We start from the raw sequence: 18,793 nt of genomic DNA, 5'->3' as shown, positions 1-18,793 counted from the left end.
GTACTAACCACTGGACTGCCAGGGAAGTCCCAAGAACCATATCTTTTTTTTTTTTTAACATCTTTATTGGAGTATAATTGCTTTACAATGGTGTGTTAGTTCCTGCTTTATAACAAAGTGAATCAGTTATACATATACACATGTTCCCATATCTCTTCCCTCCTGCATCTCCCTCCCTCCCACCCTCGCTATCCCACCCCTCTAGGTGGTCACAGACCACCTAGCTGATCTCCCTGTGCTATGCGGCTGCTTCCCACTAGCTATCCACTTTACACTTGGTAGTGTATATATGTCCATGCCACTCTCTCACCTCGTCACAGCCTACCCCTCCCCCTCCCCATATCCTCAAGTCCATGCTCTAGTAGGTCTGTGTCTTTATTCCCGTCTTACCCCTAGGTTCTTCATGACCTTTTTTTTTTCCCCTTAGATTCCATATATATGTGTTAGCATACGGTATTTGTTTTTCTCTTTCTGACTTACTTCGCTCTGTATGACAGACTCTAGGTCCATCCGCCTCACCCCAAATAACTCAATTTCTTTCCTTTTTATGGCTGAGTAATATTCTATTGTACGTATGTGCCACATATTCTTTATCCATTCATCTGTTGATGGACACTTAGGTTGCTTCCATGTCCTGGCTGTTGTAAATAGAGCTGCAATGAACATTGTGGTACGTGACTCTTTTTGAATTATGGTTTTCTCAGGGTATATGCCCAGTAGTGGGTCGTATGGTAGTTCTATTTGTAGTGTTTTAAGAAACCTCCATACTGTTCTCCATAGTGGCTCTATCAATTTGCATTCCCACCAACAGTGCGAGAGTGTTCCCTTTTCTCCACACCCTCTCCAGCATTTATTGTTTGTAGATTTTTTTGATGATGGCCATTCTGTCCGGTATGAGATGATATCTCATTGTAGTTTTGATTTGCATTTCTCTAATGATTAATGATGTTGAGCATTCTTTCATGTGTTGGTTGGCAATCTGTATATCTTTGGAGAAATGTCTATTTAGGTCTTCTGCCCATTTTTGGATTGGGTTGTTTGTTTTTTTGTTATTGAGCTGCTTGTAAATTTTGGAGATTAATCCTTTGTCAGTTGCTTCATGTGCAAATATTTTCTCCCATTCTGAGGGTTGTCTTTTGGTCTTGTTTATGGTTTCCTTCGCTGTGCAAAATCTTTTAAGTTTCGTTAGGTCCCAGTTGTTTATTTTTGTTTTTATTTCCATTTCTCTAGGAGGTGGGTCAAAAAGGATCTTGCTGTGATTTATGTCATAGAGTGTTCTGCCTATGTTTTCCTCTAAGAGTTTTATAGTGTCTGGCCTTACATTTAGGTCTTCAATCCATTTTGAGTTTATTTTTGTGTATGGTGTTAGGGAGTGTTCTAATTTCATACTTTTATATGTAGCTGTCCCGTTTTCCCAGCACCACTTATTGAAGAGGCTGTCTTTTCTCCACTGTATATTCTTGCCTCCTTTATCAAAGATAAGGTGACCATATGTGTGTGGGTTTATCTCTGGGCTTTCTAGCCTGTTCCATTGATCTATATTTCTGTTTTTAGGACCATATCTTTTAAACTCTGCATTCTGAGCTCTTAGCCCGCAGTAGGTATTCATCAAATAATATTGGAACAAATGAAAGAAACTTTGTAAGTTGGGGAAGTTTCTTAGGATTCAATCCAGAATTGGACCTGGCCTTCAGAAGTTAAACTTTAGAATTCTGGCTCTTAGTTCTAATGTCTGACACTGCTAGTGGCCTCAGCTTCCTGGACCCTTTTCACTCTGAGTCCCTCTTGATTGTTTTGGGGAAGCCCTGGTGAGTTGGGGCATAGCCCTGAGGGTCTATCTTACCTGACTTACTTCCCTCTCTTTTGTTTGTAGCCCAGTGCCTGTGAGCAGGTGTCATGGTTCCCAGAATGTACCACTGAAATTCCTGACACTCAGGAAATGAGCGATTGGATGGTTGTGGGAAAGGTAGGATTTCAGGGAAATGTACCCTGAGTTCTTGGCACTTATCTCCTGACTTTTCTCCTCCTCAAGTCAGTTGTGTACTCACAGTTTAAGAAAAATGTGAATCTGAGCATTCTGCATCAAGAGGGTGTGTCAGGGGCTTTACGGATATGCCCCTGTCAGATGAGGCAGACAGGGTCTTTCCTCCTTTAACTTGCAAGGCAGCATGAAATGCATAACTTCTGTCTTCCTCTTGGTTGCTTTTTAGAGTAGATTATACATCTGTATATTCTGGTCACTTCTGTGCACTGTTTCAGGTAGATAAAAAGGCACTATCCCTGTCCTCAGAAAGTATTGAGGGATTTGTTACGGAGGAAATTTAATTTCCTTCTGGAAAATTATAAGAATAAAGTAGATAGCTATACCAAGTCAGCATGGTCTGGAGAGCAGTTCTCAAAGTGTAGGGACCTCCAGGGATCTCCCTGACCCTTTCACGGGGTCTACCAGGTCAAAGTTATTTTAATAATGATACTGAAAAGTTATTTGCCTTTTTCATTCTCATTCTCTCACAAGTGTCCAGTGGAGTTTTCCAGTGACCATGACATGTAATATCACGACCAATTGAATGCAAATGTGGACAGGAGAATCTAGCTGTTGTGTATTAAGCCAGATATTGAGAGATTTGCAAAATGGAAAACAGGGCCACTCTTCTCAATAAATTTTTTTTTTGGAAATATAGTTTTTTCTCATAAAAATGTTATTTATGTTAATATACCATCTTCTTTTAAACTAAATTAGTAAATATTTAAATGTTTTCTCAGTTTTAACTTCTAATATATATACACATATCTCTTATATAAACAAAAGCTCTTTGGGGGGTCCTCAGTGATCTTGAAGAGTGTAAACCTGAGAACACCAAGTTTGAGCATCACTGATTTAGAGGTAGCCTCACTCAGACATGAAGTTGGACTTGACATCCCCATGAGGCTCCCTCACCCTTGTTTTCTGTGATGCTACCAGGTCAGTGCCTGGGATCCTGCCTTCGTACTCATCACAGAGCAGGAGGCTTCCTGGTTGAGGGAAAGGCTTCTGTCATTTGGGGCATTCCCCATCCTTCTCCCTCCACACTCTAGGGACAGACAGCTTGGATGTCTCCTTCCTGTTTGCTTTTCTCAGCCTCAGCATTCATGAGTCTTGTATGCATATGGTGCTCTAGTCAGAGTACCCAGGGGTCTGCTTCATCTCACAGCCATCTGGACTAGAGCCAGAGGGATTTAGGATTTTCTTTTTCCCGCCCCTCAGGGATTGATGTTCTTTGGCCCCTTTTGCTCTACTCACTCAGAACCCTAGTTTCTCCATCCATCCCCCCAAATACAGTTGCTTGTGGTCATTATTGATTGTTTTCTTCTCCCTGTAGAGAAAGATGATTATTGAAGATGAAACAGAGTTTTGTGGGGAAGAGCTGCTTCACAGTGTGTTGCAATGTAAGGTAAGGACTCGTGGCTAGAGCTGGAGTTGAAGATTTTGTGTGAGGGGTTGTGCTGGGCTTTTCTTGTTCTTTTGAGTCAGTTGTGGGGAGGCTGAAGTTTAGCTAAGATTTTTCCTTGAGATCAGATAGGTAGCTTGGTACATTTCTGTGAGGTGTCCTTTTTCCTGGTGGCTCTCCTGCCCTGTAGTGTTGTGCTATCCCTGTGATCAGTAGCCAGGAAAGGAACCACTTAATTTCAGTGGGTCGGTTCATTGTAATCCTGAAGGGGGCCTGGCATAGTGAAAGGTTCAGAATCATTGTGTAGCATCAGATAGAGCTGAATTCAAATCCTAGTTTAGCAGCTTTTTTTTTTTTCCTGTGTGACCTTGGGCCACTTGCTTTAGCTTCTCTGAGTTTGAGTTTCCTCATCTATAAATTGGGGAGAAAATACTCACTTCCCAGTGTTGTTGTAAAAATTAAAAGAAGTAGCTGGTGTTACCCTCCCCTTGATGTCTTTTGGCCTGTCTTTGGGTCAGGAAGTGCATTGCCTGGGGCAGAATGGGCCAAGGAAACTCTGAGGAGGAAATGGGTTGGAGAAGAAGCAAGGCCTCAGACTAGCTTCACAGAGCTTATTTTTCTGGCAGGCAGAGTGTTGGGAATATCCTTAAGGTGACTGGAACTCAGGTAAGGTGAGGCTTGCTTTTTTCAGAGAGAATATTAGAGAACAGAGAAGGGTTCCCTCCTGTGTGGTAGGCGCCCTCAGAAAACTCTGGTCTTGGTTTGTCTACCCTCTCTCTGGGTACCCTTCATATCAGAACTCTGGTCCCTTGGGAAGTTGCTGCTGGGGTGGAGAAGCAGATTTATTATGAGGATTACCAGCGCCAGGAGGTGACTCCGTGCCATTTATTAACCACTTACCATGTGCCAGGCACATGCTTACTTCCCTTTTATTTTGTACCATTTTACAGGTGAGGTAGTTGAGGGTCAGTGATTGAGTGACTTGTCTAGGGTCACACATCTGGTCATTTCAGAACTGGGATACGGCAGGAGCCTAGCTCTTCAGAGGGCTGTGAATCAGGCCCCTCAAGCTCATTAAGACACCTGTTTCATCCCAAAGGGTGATGCTCACCTTCAGGTTCTGATTCTCTCTGGGCAGAATGTGTTTGATGTCCTGGATGGGGAGGAGATGCGGCGAGCTCGGACCCGGGCCAATCCCTACGAGATGATCCGAGGAGTCTTCTTCCTAAACAGGTTTGCTGACATTTCCTTCCCCCCCCCACCCCGATGTACACTGCTCTACCTTTTCATTTGAGCCTTAGCTCTCCATATGTCTGGTACTGAGGCACACTTTTCTGTCTTGCTTTGTTGCAGGGCGGCAATGAAGATGGCTAACATGGATTTTGTGTTCGATCGCATGTTTACAAATCCGAGGGACTCTTATGGGGTGAGAACAAGATTTTGCTTCTGAATTCATAGTGCCAAATGAGCTCGAGCTTCAGTGGTTCAGAAATTGCCATTTGTGCAGTGCTAGGAGAGTATTCCTGCTAGGTGATAGAGATGTATTTTGTGAAAGAGATATGTTTTGCTTTGAGCTCTTCAGGTAGGGTTCCACAGTGCTTCCCTGTGGTCCCAGGAGTGCCCCAGTAAGCAGTTGTCTCTAGGGCTTCAGGCCCTGAGTCCCACCCCCCAACTCTGCAGACCCTGCTGCTCACTCTGAGTGGAGGCAGCAGGGCTTGCAGGGGTGGAGAAGGGGCATTCCTGACAAAATCAGCAGCTGTGCATCTATAGGCCTAGGGAGCAGGGAGATGAGGCCATGAGCTAGAACACAGGCCTCCCTCCTGCATTCATTAAACGTGTATTTATCAAAACCCCTACATTGTGCCAGGCACAGTACCAGGAATATAATTTTGAAGGAGATAGATGTGACCCCTTTCCCTGTGGTGCTTGTGTTCTGGAAATTCTGGTGGACTTGAGAGCTGATAAGGGTACAGCATTGGGGGTTTGTAAAGCCTTTCTGTGCTCATTGATGTGTGGAGGCCAGTTGCCACCAAGGAGCTTTCCCCTGCTTTCTTCCTGCCATGGATGAGGTAGAGTCTGAGTACAGTCAGCCCTCCATGTCTGTAGGGTCTGCATCCACCAATACAGAGGGCCGACTGTACACTGCCATTTTATATAAAGGACTTGAGCATCTGCAGATTTTGGTGGCTGCAGGGGTCCTGAAACCAATCCCCTGCATATACTGCGGGATGACTGTATACAGTCCTTACAGTGAGCGTTCCAAGTTGAAACTTGTGACATCATCTGATTTGGTTGCTGTTTCTGGTATGAGAGGGCAGTACTCTGGGAAATGTTTGAGTGTTGAATGAAATGTGGGTATCTGGGTTCTTTCACTGGTCTATTTAAAATCAATATTGTGTCTGAAGACCTAGGCTGTGTTAGTGAGGGTTGAGGGCGGGCATGGAGTGCAGCACTTAGTCGCAGGTGGTGTCACTTAGGGTCATACCTTCTTTGTGTCTCAGCTGCCTCATCTCTGAAATTAGCCCTACTACCCTGCCAGAGGGCTGGGGTAGGACCAAAAGACTCTTAAGATTTGTTCCAGCTCTAAAATCTGTGATTTCAAACATGGCCCCTTTCCCTTTCTGCCTCTCTGAGCAAGTTTTATGTGGGATCATAATTACCAGTCTTTGGCCCTTCTCAAGAAGTGGTAGAGCAAAATGATTTTCTACTTTGCTACATGTCATTTTTCTGAACACAGACCCTGCATAATGATAGAGAAAGAAAAAAGGAAATTTCATTCTAACATTCCCTTCAGGGTTTCAAAGCATTTTTACCCAGTCCTAGAAAGTTAGTTCTCTCTGACAGTGAAGGGGCCAGGAGCTAGCTGTTCCCGAACCTGTTTCTGCTTCACTCACCCTCCTTCTACTAGGTCCCGATTATCCACTGATTAAAGAAACTTGTTTTCCAAGTTCTTTAATGATTCGGCTTCACCCTGACTACTTCTTCAGTGCTGGCGAAACTGGTAGGTGGACCCCTCCAGTCTTTAGTTATTTTTCTCTCCCAGGTCTCCCTCCCCATTTTACAGTACTAGCAAGCTGCACAAAAGGGCTCTTGGAATTAGCATCTTGAGAAAATTAGGTTGATATAATGTTGATTTAATTTTTTGAGCTCCAAATGATTTCTTTTAAACCCCTGCCTGGCAAAGGAACTCTGTCAAGCCGCTGGGAAGTCACAGCATCACTTTGGGCTTTTGAATGTTAAACGCTTCCAGCAGCTGGTATCTGGTTATTTTCTTTTGCTGTCAGGAAAATGAAGTAGGCATCAGGGTTGTCCCATTGAGGTCGAGGGTGGAGATATTAGTTACATAGGAAAGGGCAGCCGTGTTTGTGATGCTTCAGGCAGCTTCTTGACTTGAATTGATTGATAGTGGCCATGGAGAATTGCCCTTTCAGAGATGTTCTTCTGCACTACACTATAAAAAGTGATTTCTCTTCAGCTCCTAGTGTTTTCTTCTCTCTTTTCACCTCTGTTTTCCCCCAAGGACCAGAGTGACAGCCAAGCCCGGCAGGCTTGGTGTGTTTTTCAGGCGAGACACTCTAGAGCACTCCCAGCAGAGCTGGGAGAGGTGGAAGCCCCAGGCACATGCCCAGGTTGGCCAGGGTCTCAGTGGCTCTTGGATCAGGCTAATTACAGAATAAGAGTGTGGAGAACTTGAAGCTTGGGAAAGTGTGAGGAGGTTGGAGGTGGAAAGCCAGAGGGAGGGCCTCTGAGGTTTTTCAGTGTGTTTCTGCTTCTGTAAGTTGTGGAAAAAGGAGAAAAGAGGCTAGGGTAGGGAAATAAATCATAAACAAGAATTGGAAGGGACAAGGGAAAGAAGGGAATTTAGATTGTTTGGGTATATGGAAGCATATTATAAACCAAAACGTTATGTGAGGGACTTGTGTGCTTGGGGTTATTGTTGAGGTAAGAAAACATTGGCTGTGAAGCGTAACAGGAGACAAAAACTGAATGTAGATCTTTAAGTTTCAGTGCTGTCTTAGAAGAAACTAGACAGCACTTAACAAAGTGCCCACTGCATGTGGAGCACAGTGCTAGGTATTGCAAAGATGAAAGGATGGAAGGGACCAGAGTTTTGACTCTAAGGAGGGTGATCTAGTTGAATATAATGTTACCTTACATTTGTTTAGTATTGTACAGTTTCTAAAGGTCTTTGACATATGGTACTTCATTTAATCCTCTAATAGCCTTAAAAAATAATCTGCATTAGTCCTAGTTTACAGTTGAGGAAGCTCGAGCTTAAAGACATAAGTTACGGACTTGCCTTTGACTGCACAGCCAGTAAATGGCAGAGGTGAGAATCCCAGATGTCCTTTCTATGAAAGGACCTTCTGGCTGTGGCCTGTGAGGGTATGACACATCTTGAAATCACAGAACAGATCATATTTATGCCCTCTTCTTGAAGGTGAGATGCTTTCATTGATTCATTCCCCTTCCTTCTCCCAGTCTTCCTTTGGGTCATCTGCTCACCCAGAGAGGCTGGAGCCTGGGGCTAGGACATGGCCAGTGGTGAGGAACAATGTTTTCACTCTTTCTAGCATGTGCAAGCCTTAAAATTGTGACCCCTGCCTCACTACCACGTTGCAGCCTGGGAAGTGCCGCGTAATATTCTCGGCAAATGCCATTAGGTCTTTCTTTGTGTGTGCAAATGAATATAATCCAAAAATATGAAAAGTGATGGCTCAGGAACAAAAGTATGCTAGGGTGGAGTGGCAGGGGTAGGGGAGAAAGAACTGATATATCCAAGCATGCTGAATGGGCTTGTCACAGGATGATGAAGTTTATTTTTAGCTAAAGTCTTTCTCCTGAGACTTTTTCACTGTTTTGATAAAGGTAGATAACCATCATCAGAGGCAAGACCCTTGTCACCTAGAAAGTGACTGGATCGTGAGCATCAGTATTTCCATTTCTTTCTTATAACTGTTTCCCCTGAAGCTTTCTGATCTTTATCTAGCAGTTAACAGAGCTCTGGACAAGCACCTAGCCATGCCAGACCTGTAGAGAGAGAAGGCTGAGCTGCCTTAGCCCCTTTCTGCTGGATGTTCATGAGGGTCCCCTGCAGTCACCCCCTCTAGAACTCAACCTCTTGTCACCAGTGCCGATGGTTTATCCTCTCTGCTGTGGAGGGTTGGGACAAGTAGAATTCATCATCTAGGGCCCAGGTGTGTAGAAGAGAAGTGTAAACACACAATCTAGGTCTGCACGCAGCATACATTTTATTTTATTTATTTATTTGGCCATGCTGCATGGCTTGCAGGATTAAGTTCCCCGACCAGGGATCGAACCTGGGCCACAGCAGCGAAAACCGGGAATCCTAACCATTAGGCCACCAGGGAACTCCCAACATTTTAGATTAAGAGTTAAAGCCACTCAAGTGGCCAAAACTATAATCCAATAAAAATACAAATGATTATTGTAATTTAGTTTATTCCTTAGGTGGGTGGGTGCTCTGATGGCTGCCTGGAAGCTGCACACCACTGTCTCCTGTTCTCTCTACCTTGTCAGCTCCCAGCTATGCACCACCCAGGCCGTGGCTAGCAGAGGAGCAAAGGCAGGAGAGGGAGGGGGTGCTAAAAAGGAGGAGACTCAATGCACTGTGGTATCTTGGATGGGGTCATGGAACAGAACAAGGGCTCTAGTGAGATCTGAATCAAGTTTGGACTTTAGTTAATAGTAATGTACCTGTGTCAGTTTCTTAATTTTGACAAATGACAATGTAAGATGTTAATAAAACTGGGTGAAGGGTATATGCGAACTTTATTCTTACAGCTTATCTATAAATCTAAAATTATTCCATGATAAAAAGTTAATTGGAAAAAAAAGGGAGAGCCTCAGAGGTAGGGGAGAAGGGAAGCAGAGGCTATGATCTGGAAAGATAGGCCCTGTGGCTGAGAGGGGGTGATGTGAGAGCCCCTCAGACTTTGGTTGGACAGGAAGGCCTGCATCTAATGGTCAGGCTGATGGGATTCTGATTTAGCTTTGCTGCGGACTGTCTGTGAACAAGTCGCTTTGTGTCTTGGGGTCTCTTTTTCCCTATCTGTAATGTGGGGTTAGAATATTCTGCTCAGTGGGACTCTTGTAAGGCAGGATATGATGCTGAGAAATAATGCTGAGGAAAAGATGCTGAGAAATAAAAAATGCACACTTAGATGCCCATTAAGATGTTTTTATTAGGAGTCTGAGCTAGGCCTGGTGGGTTGAAAGGCATCAGGGGTGTTTGAGGTGGGGATGGGCAAAAACTTTGGAGGGCAATGATCACAGAGGACACATTTCCGGGCGCTTGTGGCTCTGGCCACAGGAACTCTGCATTGTGCTTGCTGAAAGGCTTATTTTACTCCCCCTGCCTTCTCTTTCCTGCTCCCCATTTAGCCATCTTTTTTCCCTTCCTCCCCTGACTTCCACTTGCCTTTGCAGAAACCACTGGTGAAGGACCGGGAAGCTGAGCTTCTATACTTTGCTGACGTCTGTGCAGGCCCAGGTGGCTTCTCGGAGTATGTGCTGTGGAGGAAGAAGTGGCACGCAAAGGGCTTTGGAATGACTCTGAAGGGTCCTAACGATTTTAAGCTGGAAGACTTCTACTCGGCCTCCAGTGAGCTCTTCGAACCCTACTATGGTAGGGACGTGGAGGAGGGTAGCAGGGGCTATGAGAGGCAGTTCTCTTTGGAGACTTTAGGTCAGAAGTAGTTATTATCCACTTGCCATGTTTTCTTTCCCAGGTCTCTGAGTCTAGGGTTCCCAGCCAATGTCATGAAGGTCTCGGTTCCCTCTAGACTGTCCCTTTTTACCCCAGGCCTGTGGGTACAGGTTAAATACTCCGCTAAGCAAACTCTCACCAGAGCCATAATAATTCCTCCTTTCTTCTCTTGTGGTGACAGGAGATAATGAAACTGCCTGATCTCCGGCTGAGAACTGGCAGGGTTATTAACACATACAAACCCACACCCATCTCCAGCCAGCTCAGCAGCCCTCCAGCAGTTCCCTCCACTCTGGTTCGCTTTTTGTGATTTGGCAGCAAATCCTAAGTCCTTTGTTAACAGTTCTTATTAAGAAATTGATATTGGTTCCTAAATGTAGGTGCTTTAAACACAACTTTGATCTTGAATATGAAGACCTTCTGTTTCAGTTGATGACTCTTGGCTGGTCAGCTCCTTCTGAACTCTGCTTTATTATAGCAGGGCACTCTTTTTGCCTCCTGTCCATCACTGCAAGGCAGCCTTGTATGATGGGTCCTTCAGTGAGTTGCTCCTCACAGGGGCTTTTCTCCTGGGCCTTGAGGTACACCTGGTACCTGTGTTCACAGCCCCAGAGAGCTTGTGTCCCAGCTCCAGGGATGCACAGGGCATATGAGCTAAATGTGAATCTTGTGTCTTGTCAGGTGAGGGTGGGATCGATGGAGATGGAGACATCACCCGCCCGGAGAACATCACTGCTTTTCGGAATTTTGTCCTGGATAACACAGATCGCAAGGGTGTCCACTTTCTGATGGCTGATGGGGTAGGTGACCTGCTCTTCATAGGGTGATGCTTTAGGGATTTATCATGTTAGAGGCTTGAAAATCGGTTTTGTTTGTTTTGGTTTGGTCCTTTAGCTGCCCTGGAAGGGCAGATAGTAGGGATGTGTGATGTATGTTTTTATTCTTTTCGTGCAACTTTTCAGTGGTAACTTTGTCAAGGCTGTGATGTTGTGGGCATCTTTGCTTGGAGCAAGTGGACCTTCTCAGCTCACTTCTTCAAAGGGCCTTGGTTGGCTATGAGACATGGTGAGAGGAGGGCCATGACTAAGATGAGCTAGGCAGAGCTGACCGGGAAGAACATTCCCATCATTTGTCACCTGGGTGCTGCTCCTGGTAGAGGCTGTCTACACATGGCTGCTCCTAAGCCTCTGGATGGGCTAATAGGTGACCGTATAACCGAAGGCAGCATCTCAAAGGAGTCCTCCGGGACTCCACAGGAGGCTCGGTCAATCACTGGGCTACAGTGAATATTCATGTCGCCTGTTTCTTGGGCAGGTATTTGATGTATAGAGGCAAGTCCCCTGCAGCTTTCTCACCTAGTAATCTGATGCTGCAGGTAGTCTTTTCTGGAATGAGCCACAAATTAGTGTAGAGGAGGGTCAGAGAAGTCGCAGTTGCACCAGGGTCACATGGCCAGAGTTGAGAAGAGCCTCTGGAGCCCCTTGGGTAGCCTTTCAAGCAGTAGCCCTGTGGAGAGGTGAAGAAATGTTTAGGATATCAGCACAGGATCTGAACATGCCCCTCGCTCACCAAAGCTTTGTGCACAGCAGGGGACAACAGATAGACAGGCTTGGGTGGAGGGGAGGGAGGGGCTGCTTCACCTGTGCTTGAGGGATCTGATAGTGCTTGGGAGGCAGGCAGCCTTGCAGTTTGTCAGCTAGAGTGGCAAACTCAAGGATTGTCTTTCTGGCTTAGGCAGCTTAGACTGGTGACCTGTGTGGCTGATTTATTTGTTTGTCTGTTTCCCCTATAAACAGACATGCATTTTAAGAAGCATCTGTAAATCTGGAAGACGTTGCTAAACATTTTTGATTCTGGAGACCTGGCCAGGCTGGGCCCAGCTTAATGGAGGCCAGCCTCTTTACTTTTCTTAATTATTGTGATGAAAAACACATAACGTAAAATTTACCATTGCAACTGTTTTTAAGTTTACAGTTCAGTAGTGTTAAGTATATTCACACTATTGTGAGACAGATCTCCAAAACTTTTTCATTTTGCAAAATTGAAACTCTGTACCCATTAAACAACAACTCCCCTCTCTTCCTATCACAGCCCCTGGCCTCCTTCACTTCTGTGTGAGCATGGCTGTCTGCTCCCTGCTGGGATCTCACAGAGAGGGAGACCACTCCAAGAATAGCAGTGTACATTCTTTGAACAAACACCCTGGCCAGAGACACTGCCAGCTGCAGGGAGAGGCTCCATGGTCTTGGGACAGGAAAAGGGGGTTTTGTGAATAAATCCTTGGTCCACAGAGAAAGAGATTACTGTGACTGTCAGAGTTATGCTAACTTTTCTCCTGTCACCAGATTGGGGCCTGTTCGGTGGTCAGCCCACAACTGAGCAAGCCCATTGCAGAGTTTCAGGCCACATGTACTCCCTGGGTCTCACTGGATTCACCAGGGCATTTAGTTTCCTATCTTGTAGTTGGCCTGTGACTAGCGTATTTTGACTTTGTTCTGCCGTACTCTTCCCTTGGATTCCCACGTGAGTTTTAAAATTTTCTGGACCATCTCCTTGGAGGAGCAGACTTGGTTCCATCCCCGGGAGTGATAGAGCAGGAAAACAGCACTGGCTCAGTAGTCAGGCCTGGGTCCCAGCTGCTGTCTTCACCACAGTGAGCCATGTGACCACGCCGAAGAATCTAAACACCAAGCTGTATCTTTATCGGTCAGATGGTGGAGATCAATGCAAACACTTCAAGAAATCTCACAGAAGATGAGGTAGGGGTACTCTTTTCAGTCCTCATCACTTCTGTTTTCTACCCTGATCCTTGTGCTCTCATTTCAGGGTTTCTCAGTGGAGGGACAGGAGAACCTGCAGGAGATCCTCAGCAAACAGCTGCTGCTCTGTCAGTTCCTCATGGCGCTGTCCGTTGTCCGGACAGGTGACACTGCCTCTGCTGTCTCCCCACCCGGACCCACCTCTTAGAGGCCCTGTTGGACAAGAGCATGTATAGGGGTTGGCTTGGAAGTTAAAAAACAATCTGCTTATATTAGGTGACAGGTGGCTGAATGAGGAATTTAGGGGAAAAAGTGCCATAGAATCCCCAAAGTCCCCTCTAAACCTGAGTCTTTCCCTTATATTGCCTGTGACTTTAATGGACCCAGCTGCTGGGTCCCTGACTTCGTCATACTCCCTGAGACTGTCTTACCCACCTTGTGGAATGGAAGCTGCTGACTGCTACTGGTGTTTTCTCTCTCATCTAGGAGGCCACTTCATCTGTAAAACCTTTGACCTCTTCACACCTTTCAGTGTGGGGCTCATCTACCTGCTGTACTGCTGCTTTGAACGAGTATGTCTCTTTAAGCCGATCACCAGCCGTCCTGCCAACTCAGAGAGGTGAGGCTTTCCTGTCCATTTTAATCAGACTAGTTGGCTAAATGTCAGAACAGCAAATCCTGGTGCATCTCTGGCATGACCACTCAAGCTACATTAAAAACCTTGACTTAAAAAAAGTGATTGGAGCCAAGAGGAGTCAGGATTTGGATTTTAATGGTTCTTCAATGTACCCGTCAGCCTCTGCCTCCTTTTCCACAAACCTTATTCACCACACTTACGTGGGCAACCCTTGGCTTGGCCCGGGAGGGAGAAGGAGACCAATAGAACGGTCACCTGGAGGGACTAAGTGGGCCACTAACCAGAGTCACTGTTGGCGTCCCAGGTGGGACACAGTGTCCATACACGATGTGAGAGAAGATGTGGCCAATCCGAATTTCTAAGTGGCTTGTTAAAAACACAGATTTCTGGGCCCTGTCCCTGGAGAGTCTGATTGTCTTTAACTTAACAGACTTCCCAGGTGACGATGATGCAGCCAACCTGGCACAGGGCAGGTGGGAACCACAGCCATAGAGAGTAGAAATACAGCCCAACATAAAAAGAAAGGATTTGAGGTGAACTTTGCAACACACAGACTGTGCTGTTCTTTGTTCATAGACAAGAGCTTCACGACTCAGCAAGGGGATTGGGGAAGGGAAAAGTGAGGGAAGCCCTTGCTCAGTGGAGTGACAGGGTATCTCCTGCCAGGTATGTGGTGTGCAAGGGCCTGAAGGTGGGCATCGATGACGTGCGGGATTACCTCTTCTCAGTCAATATTAAACTCAACCAGCTGCGGAACACCGATTCCGACGTCAACCTTGTGGTCCCCTTGGAGGTGATCAAGGGAGACCATGAATTTACTGACTACGTGATACGGTCCAATGAAAGGTAAGCAAACCAATGTGTTTTTTTCTTTGTTTCTTTTTTTTTTTGCTGGCACCACTGGGCTATCAAGAAAGACCAGAGAATGAAGGACTGAATGACCAGCTCTTGGTATCACTTTGTTAATTTTGAAAAATTGGTAACTGGGATTGGTCTGCTCATTCCAGGGCTCCCTGAGACTTTGGGTACCTTGAGGACTTTCATCCTGCTCCCTGGGTACCTTGAGGACTTTCATCCTGCTCCCATGCCCTGCCACAAGGGTGGCCAGTGGGAGCCTGGCTGGCATACCCCTGCCCATGGGAGCCTGAGTATGATAGTGAAACCTGACAGAGAGCAGACTTGTTCTGTGTCCTCAGAGGAAGGAGTAATTTCCCTTTAATTGCTTCCATTTGTAAAAGGCCATCATAGTTTGTTGCCCTGTGAAGTCCCCTGGTTGGAAGCAAGAGACGGCTGGAAAGCAAGTATATAACATGATTTGGAAATTTCTGTTACCAAAGCTTTTGCCAGTCCATGAGTTCCCCAAATAGGCCATGTGAATGCTGGTTTTTGTTTTTTTTTTAACCTTCATTAATTGTTTTCCCCCTTCCCCATTAGTGGTGATAATTTAAAGTTGTGACAGTTGGCTCAGTTTGCTAAGTGGGCAAGCCTTATTGAACAGTTTTCTAGATAGGTTGGAGAGTTGTATAGTGGCAATGAATCAATAGAAGTGCTTTCTTAGGGGAGCCAAACAGGTGTTGTAAAGGTCATTTCTAAGAGTACAATCCCAAGTCTCCCAGAGAAGTTCCTTCCATGTCCTGGCTATTGTAAATAGAGCTGCAGTGAACATTGTGGTACATGACTCTTTTTGAATTATGGTTTTCTCAGGGTATATGCCCAGTAGGGGGATTGCTGGGTCATATGATAGTTCTATTTTTAGTTTTTAAAGGAACCTCCATACTGTTCTCCATAGTGGCTGTATCAATTTACATTCCCACCAACAGTGCAAGAGGGTTCCCTTTTCTCCACACCCTCTCCAGCTTTTATTGTTTGTAGATTTTTGGATTATGGACATTCTGACTGGTGTGAGGTGATACCTCATTGTAGTTTTGATTTGCATTTATCTAATGGTTAATGATGTTGAGCATTCTTTCATGTGTTTGTTGGCAATCTGTATATCTTCTTTGGAGAAACGTCTATTTAGGTCTTCTGCCCATTTTTGAATTGGGTTGTTTGTTTTTTTGATATTGATCTGCATGAGCTACTTGTAAATTTTGGAGATTAATCCTTTGTCAGTTGCTTCATTTGCAAATATTTTCTCCCGTTCTGAGGGTTGTCTTTTCATCTTGTTTATGGTTTCCTTTGCTGTGCAGAAGCTTTTAAGTTTCATTAGGTCCCATTTGTTTATTTTTTTTCTTATTTCCATTTCTCTAGGGGGTGGGTCAAAAAGGACCTTGCTGTGATTTATGTCATAAGTGTTCTGCCTATGTTTTCCTCTAAGAGTTTTATAGTGTCTGGCCTTACATTTAGGTCTTTAATCCATTTTGAGTTTATTTTTGTGTATGGTGTTAGAGAGTGTTCTAATTTCATTCTTTTACGTGTAGCTGTCCAGTTTTCCCAGCACCACTTATTGAAGAGGCTGTCTTTTGTCCATTGTATATTCTTGCCTCCCTTATCAAAAATAAGGTGACCATATGTGCGTGGGTTTATCTCTGGGCTTTCTAGCCTGTTCCATTGATCTATATTTCTGTTTTTGTGCCAGTACCATACTGTCTTTTTTTTGTTTGTTTTTTAAATTTGTTTTTGGCTGTGTTGGGTCTTCGTTGCTACGCACAGGCTTTCTCTGGTTTCAGCAAGCGGGGGCTACTCTTCATTGCCATGCGCGGGCTTCTCATTGCGGTGGCTTCTCTTGTTGTGGAGCACGGGCTCTAGGCACACGGGCTTCAGTAGTTGCAGCACGTGGGCTCAGTAGTTGTGGCTGTGGCCTCTAGAGCACAGGCTCAGTAGTTGTGGCGCACAGGCTTAGTCGCTCCACAGCATGTGGGATCTTCCCGGACCAGGGCTCAAACCCGTGTCCCCTGCATTGGGAGGCGGATTCTTAACCACTGTGCCATGAGGGAAGTCCCATACTGTCTTGATTACTGTAGCTTTGTAGTACAGTCTGAAGTCCAGGAGCCTGATTCCTCCAGCTCTGTTTTTCTTTCTCAAGATTGCTTTGGCTATTCGGGGTCTTTTGTGTTTCCATACAAATTGTGAAATTTTTTGTTCTAGTTCTGTGAAAAATGCCATTAGTAGTTTGATAGGGATTGCATTGAATCTGTAGATTGCTTTGGGTAGTATAGTCATTTTCACAATGTTGATTCTTCCAATCCAAGAACATGGTATATCTCTCCACCTGTTTGTATCATCTTTAATTTCTTTCATCAGTGTCTTATAGTTTTCTGCATACAGGTCTTTTGTCTCCTTAGGTAGGTTTATTCCTAGATATTTTATTCTTTTTGTTGCAATGGTAAATGGGAGTGTTTTCTTGATTTCACTTTCAGATTTTTCATCATTAGTGTATAGGAATGCCAGAGATTTCTGTGCATCAATTTTGTATCCTGCTACTTTACCAAATTCGTTGATTAGCTCTAGTAGTTTTCTGGTAGCATCTTTAGGATTCTCTATGTATAGTATCATGTCATCTGCAAACAGTGACAGCTTTACTTCTTCTTTTCCGATTTGGATTCCTTTTATTTCTTTTTCTTCTCCGATTGCTGTGGCTAAATATTCCAAAACTATGTTGAATAATTGGACTTCTTTTTGTTGAGCCACGCTGACATCTGATACGGGTGTGTGTGGATGCACGGCAAAACTGGACTTCTCAATGCTCCCAACTGCACAGAGTGTTTAAGCAACCTGTAAATTGATTTGCATTTTTATTAAGTTGTTGGAATTATTTATATATTCTGAATGCAAGTCTGGTGTGTTGTGAATATCTTTCCCCAATCTGTGGTTTGCCTATTCATTTTCTTAATGGTGTCTTTTGATAAGCAGAAGTTAAAAAAATTTTTGAGTCCTTTTTTTTTTTTTTTTTTTTTTTTTTTGCAGTCCACGGGCCTCTTACTGTTGTGGCCTCTCCCGTTGCAGAGCACAGGCCCAGCGGCCATGGCTCACGGGCCTAGCCACTCCGCGGCATGTGGGATCCTCCCAGACTGGGGCACGAACCTGTGTCCCCTGCATTGGCAGGCGGACTCTCAACCACTGTGCCACCAGGGAAGCCCTGAGTCCTTCTTTTAATTGTAAAATATACATAACAGGTGGCTTCCCTGGTGTCACAGTGGTTAAGAATCTGCCTGCCAATGCAGGGGACACAGGTTTGAGCCCTGGCCTGGGAAGATCCCACATGCCATGGAACAACTAAGCCCATGCACCACAACTACTGAGCCTGAGCTCTAGAGCCCGCAAGCCACAACTACTGAGCCTACATGCCACAACTGCTGAAGCCTGAGCGCCTAGAGCCCATGCTCTGCAACAAGAGAAGCCACAACAATGAGAAGCCTGCACACCGCAATGAAGAGTAGCCGCCGCTCACCGCAACTAGAGAAAGCTCGCACACAGCAATGAAGACCCAACACAGCCAAAAATAAATAAATAAATAAACAAACAAATATACACATAACATAACATTTATCATTTTAACCCTTATTAAAATGTATAATTCAGTGGCATTAAGTATATTCACATTGTTGTGCAACCATCACCACGATGCATTTCCAGAACTTTTTTTTTTTTTTTTTTTTTGCGGTATGCGGGCCTCTCACTGTTGTGGCCTCTCCCGCTGCGGAGCACAGGCTCCGGACGCGCAGGCTCAGTGGCCATGGCTTATGGGCCTAGCCCCTTCGCGGCATGTGGGATCTTCCCAGACCGGGGCACGAACCCGTGTCCCGAACCCGTGTCCCCTGCATCGGCAGGTGGACTCTCAACCGCTGCGCCACCAGGGAAGCCCTTCCAGAACTTTTTAACCATCCAAAGCAGAAACTCTCTACCTATGAAACAGTAACTCCCATTCCCCTTATCCCCCATTCCCCTTTCTATCTCTGTGAATTTGCTTATTGCAGGTACCTCATATAAGTGCATTCATACAATAATTTGTCGTTTTGTGTCTGGCTATTTCACTTAGCATAATGTTTGCAAGATTGATCATGTTGTAACATGTGTCAGGATTTCATTCCTTTTTAAAGGCTAATTAATAATTCATTATATGTACATACCACATTTTGTTTATCCATTCAGCTGATGATGGACATTTGGGTTTTCCCCACATTTTAGCTATTGAGAGTAATACTGCCATGAATATTGGTGTGCAAAGTAACTGTTTGTGTCCCTGCTTTCAGTTTGTCTGGGTATACCTCTGGAAGTGGGATTGCTGTACCATTTTATG

General features: G+C 44.9%; 1 protein-coding gene across 6 annotated transcripts in view; it reads left to right on the top strand.

Annotated features, from left to right (window-relative positions):
* Positions 1-18,793, top strand: part of CMTR1 (cap methyltransferase 1) — a 58,602-nt gene that overhangs the window by 15,882 nt on the left and 23,927 nt on the right. For 5 of the 6 annotated variants that reach the window (XR_002645729.3, XR_016394623.1, XM_022581799.2 and 2 more), the window contains exons 5-13: positions 1,874-1,966; positions 3,360-3,431; positions 4,528-4,661; positions 4,782-4,854; positions 9,879-10,077; positions 10,840-10,958; positions 12,985-13,081; positions 13,404-13,536; positions 14,221-14,400. Coding sequence is in view for 4 of the 6 variants with exons in the window: in XM_022581799.2 (XP_022437507.1) it covers positions 1,874-1,966; positions 3,360-3,431; positions 4,528-4,661; positions 4,782-4,854; positions 9,879-10,077; positions 10,840-10,958; positions 12,985-13,081; positions 13,404-13,536; positions 14,221-14,400 (1,100 nt within the window). In the remaining 2 variants the exon portion in view is untranslated. The remainder of the gene's footprint in view (positions 1-1,873; positions 1,967-3,359; positions 3,432-4,527; positions 4,662-4,781; positions 4,855-9,878; positions 10,078-10,839; positions 10,959-12,984; positions 13,082-13,403; positions 13,537-14,220; positions 14,401-18,793) is intronic. The other variant, XM_022581798.3, reaches the window with a different exon arrangement.

The sequence above is a fragment of the Delphinapterus leucas genome, chromosome 10 (assembly GCF_059928025.1).
Source record: "Delphinapterus leucas isolate spDelLeu-1000000601 "Yukka" chromosome 10, BTC_Dleu_Yukka2, whole genome shotgun sequence".
NCBI lineage: Eukaryota > Metazoa > Chordata > Mammalia > Artiodactyla > Monodontidae > Delphinapterus > Delphinapterus leucas.
This window is presented reverse-complemented; position numbering and strand designations above follow the sequence as displayed.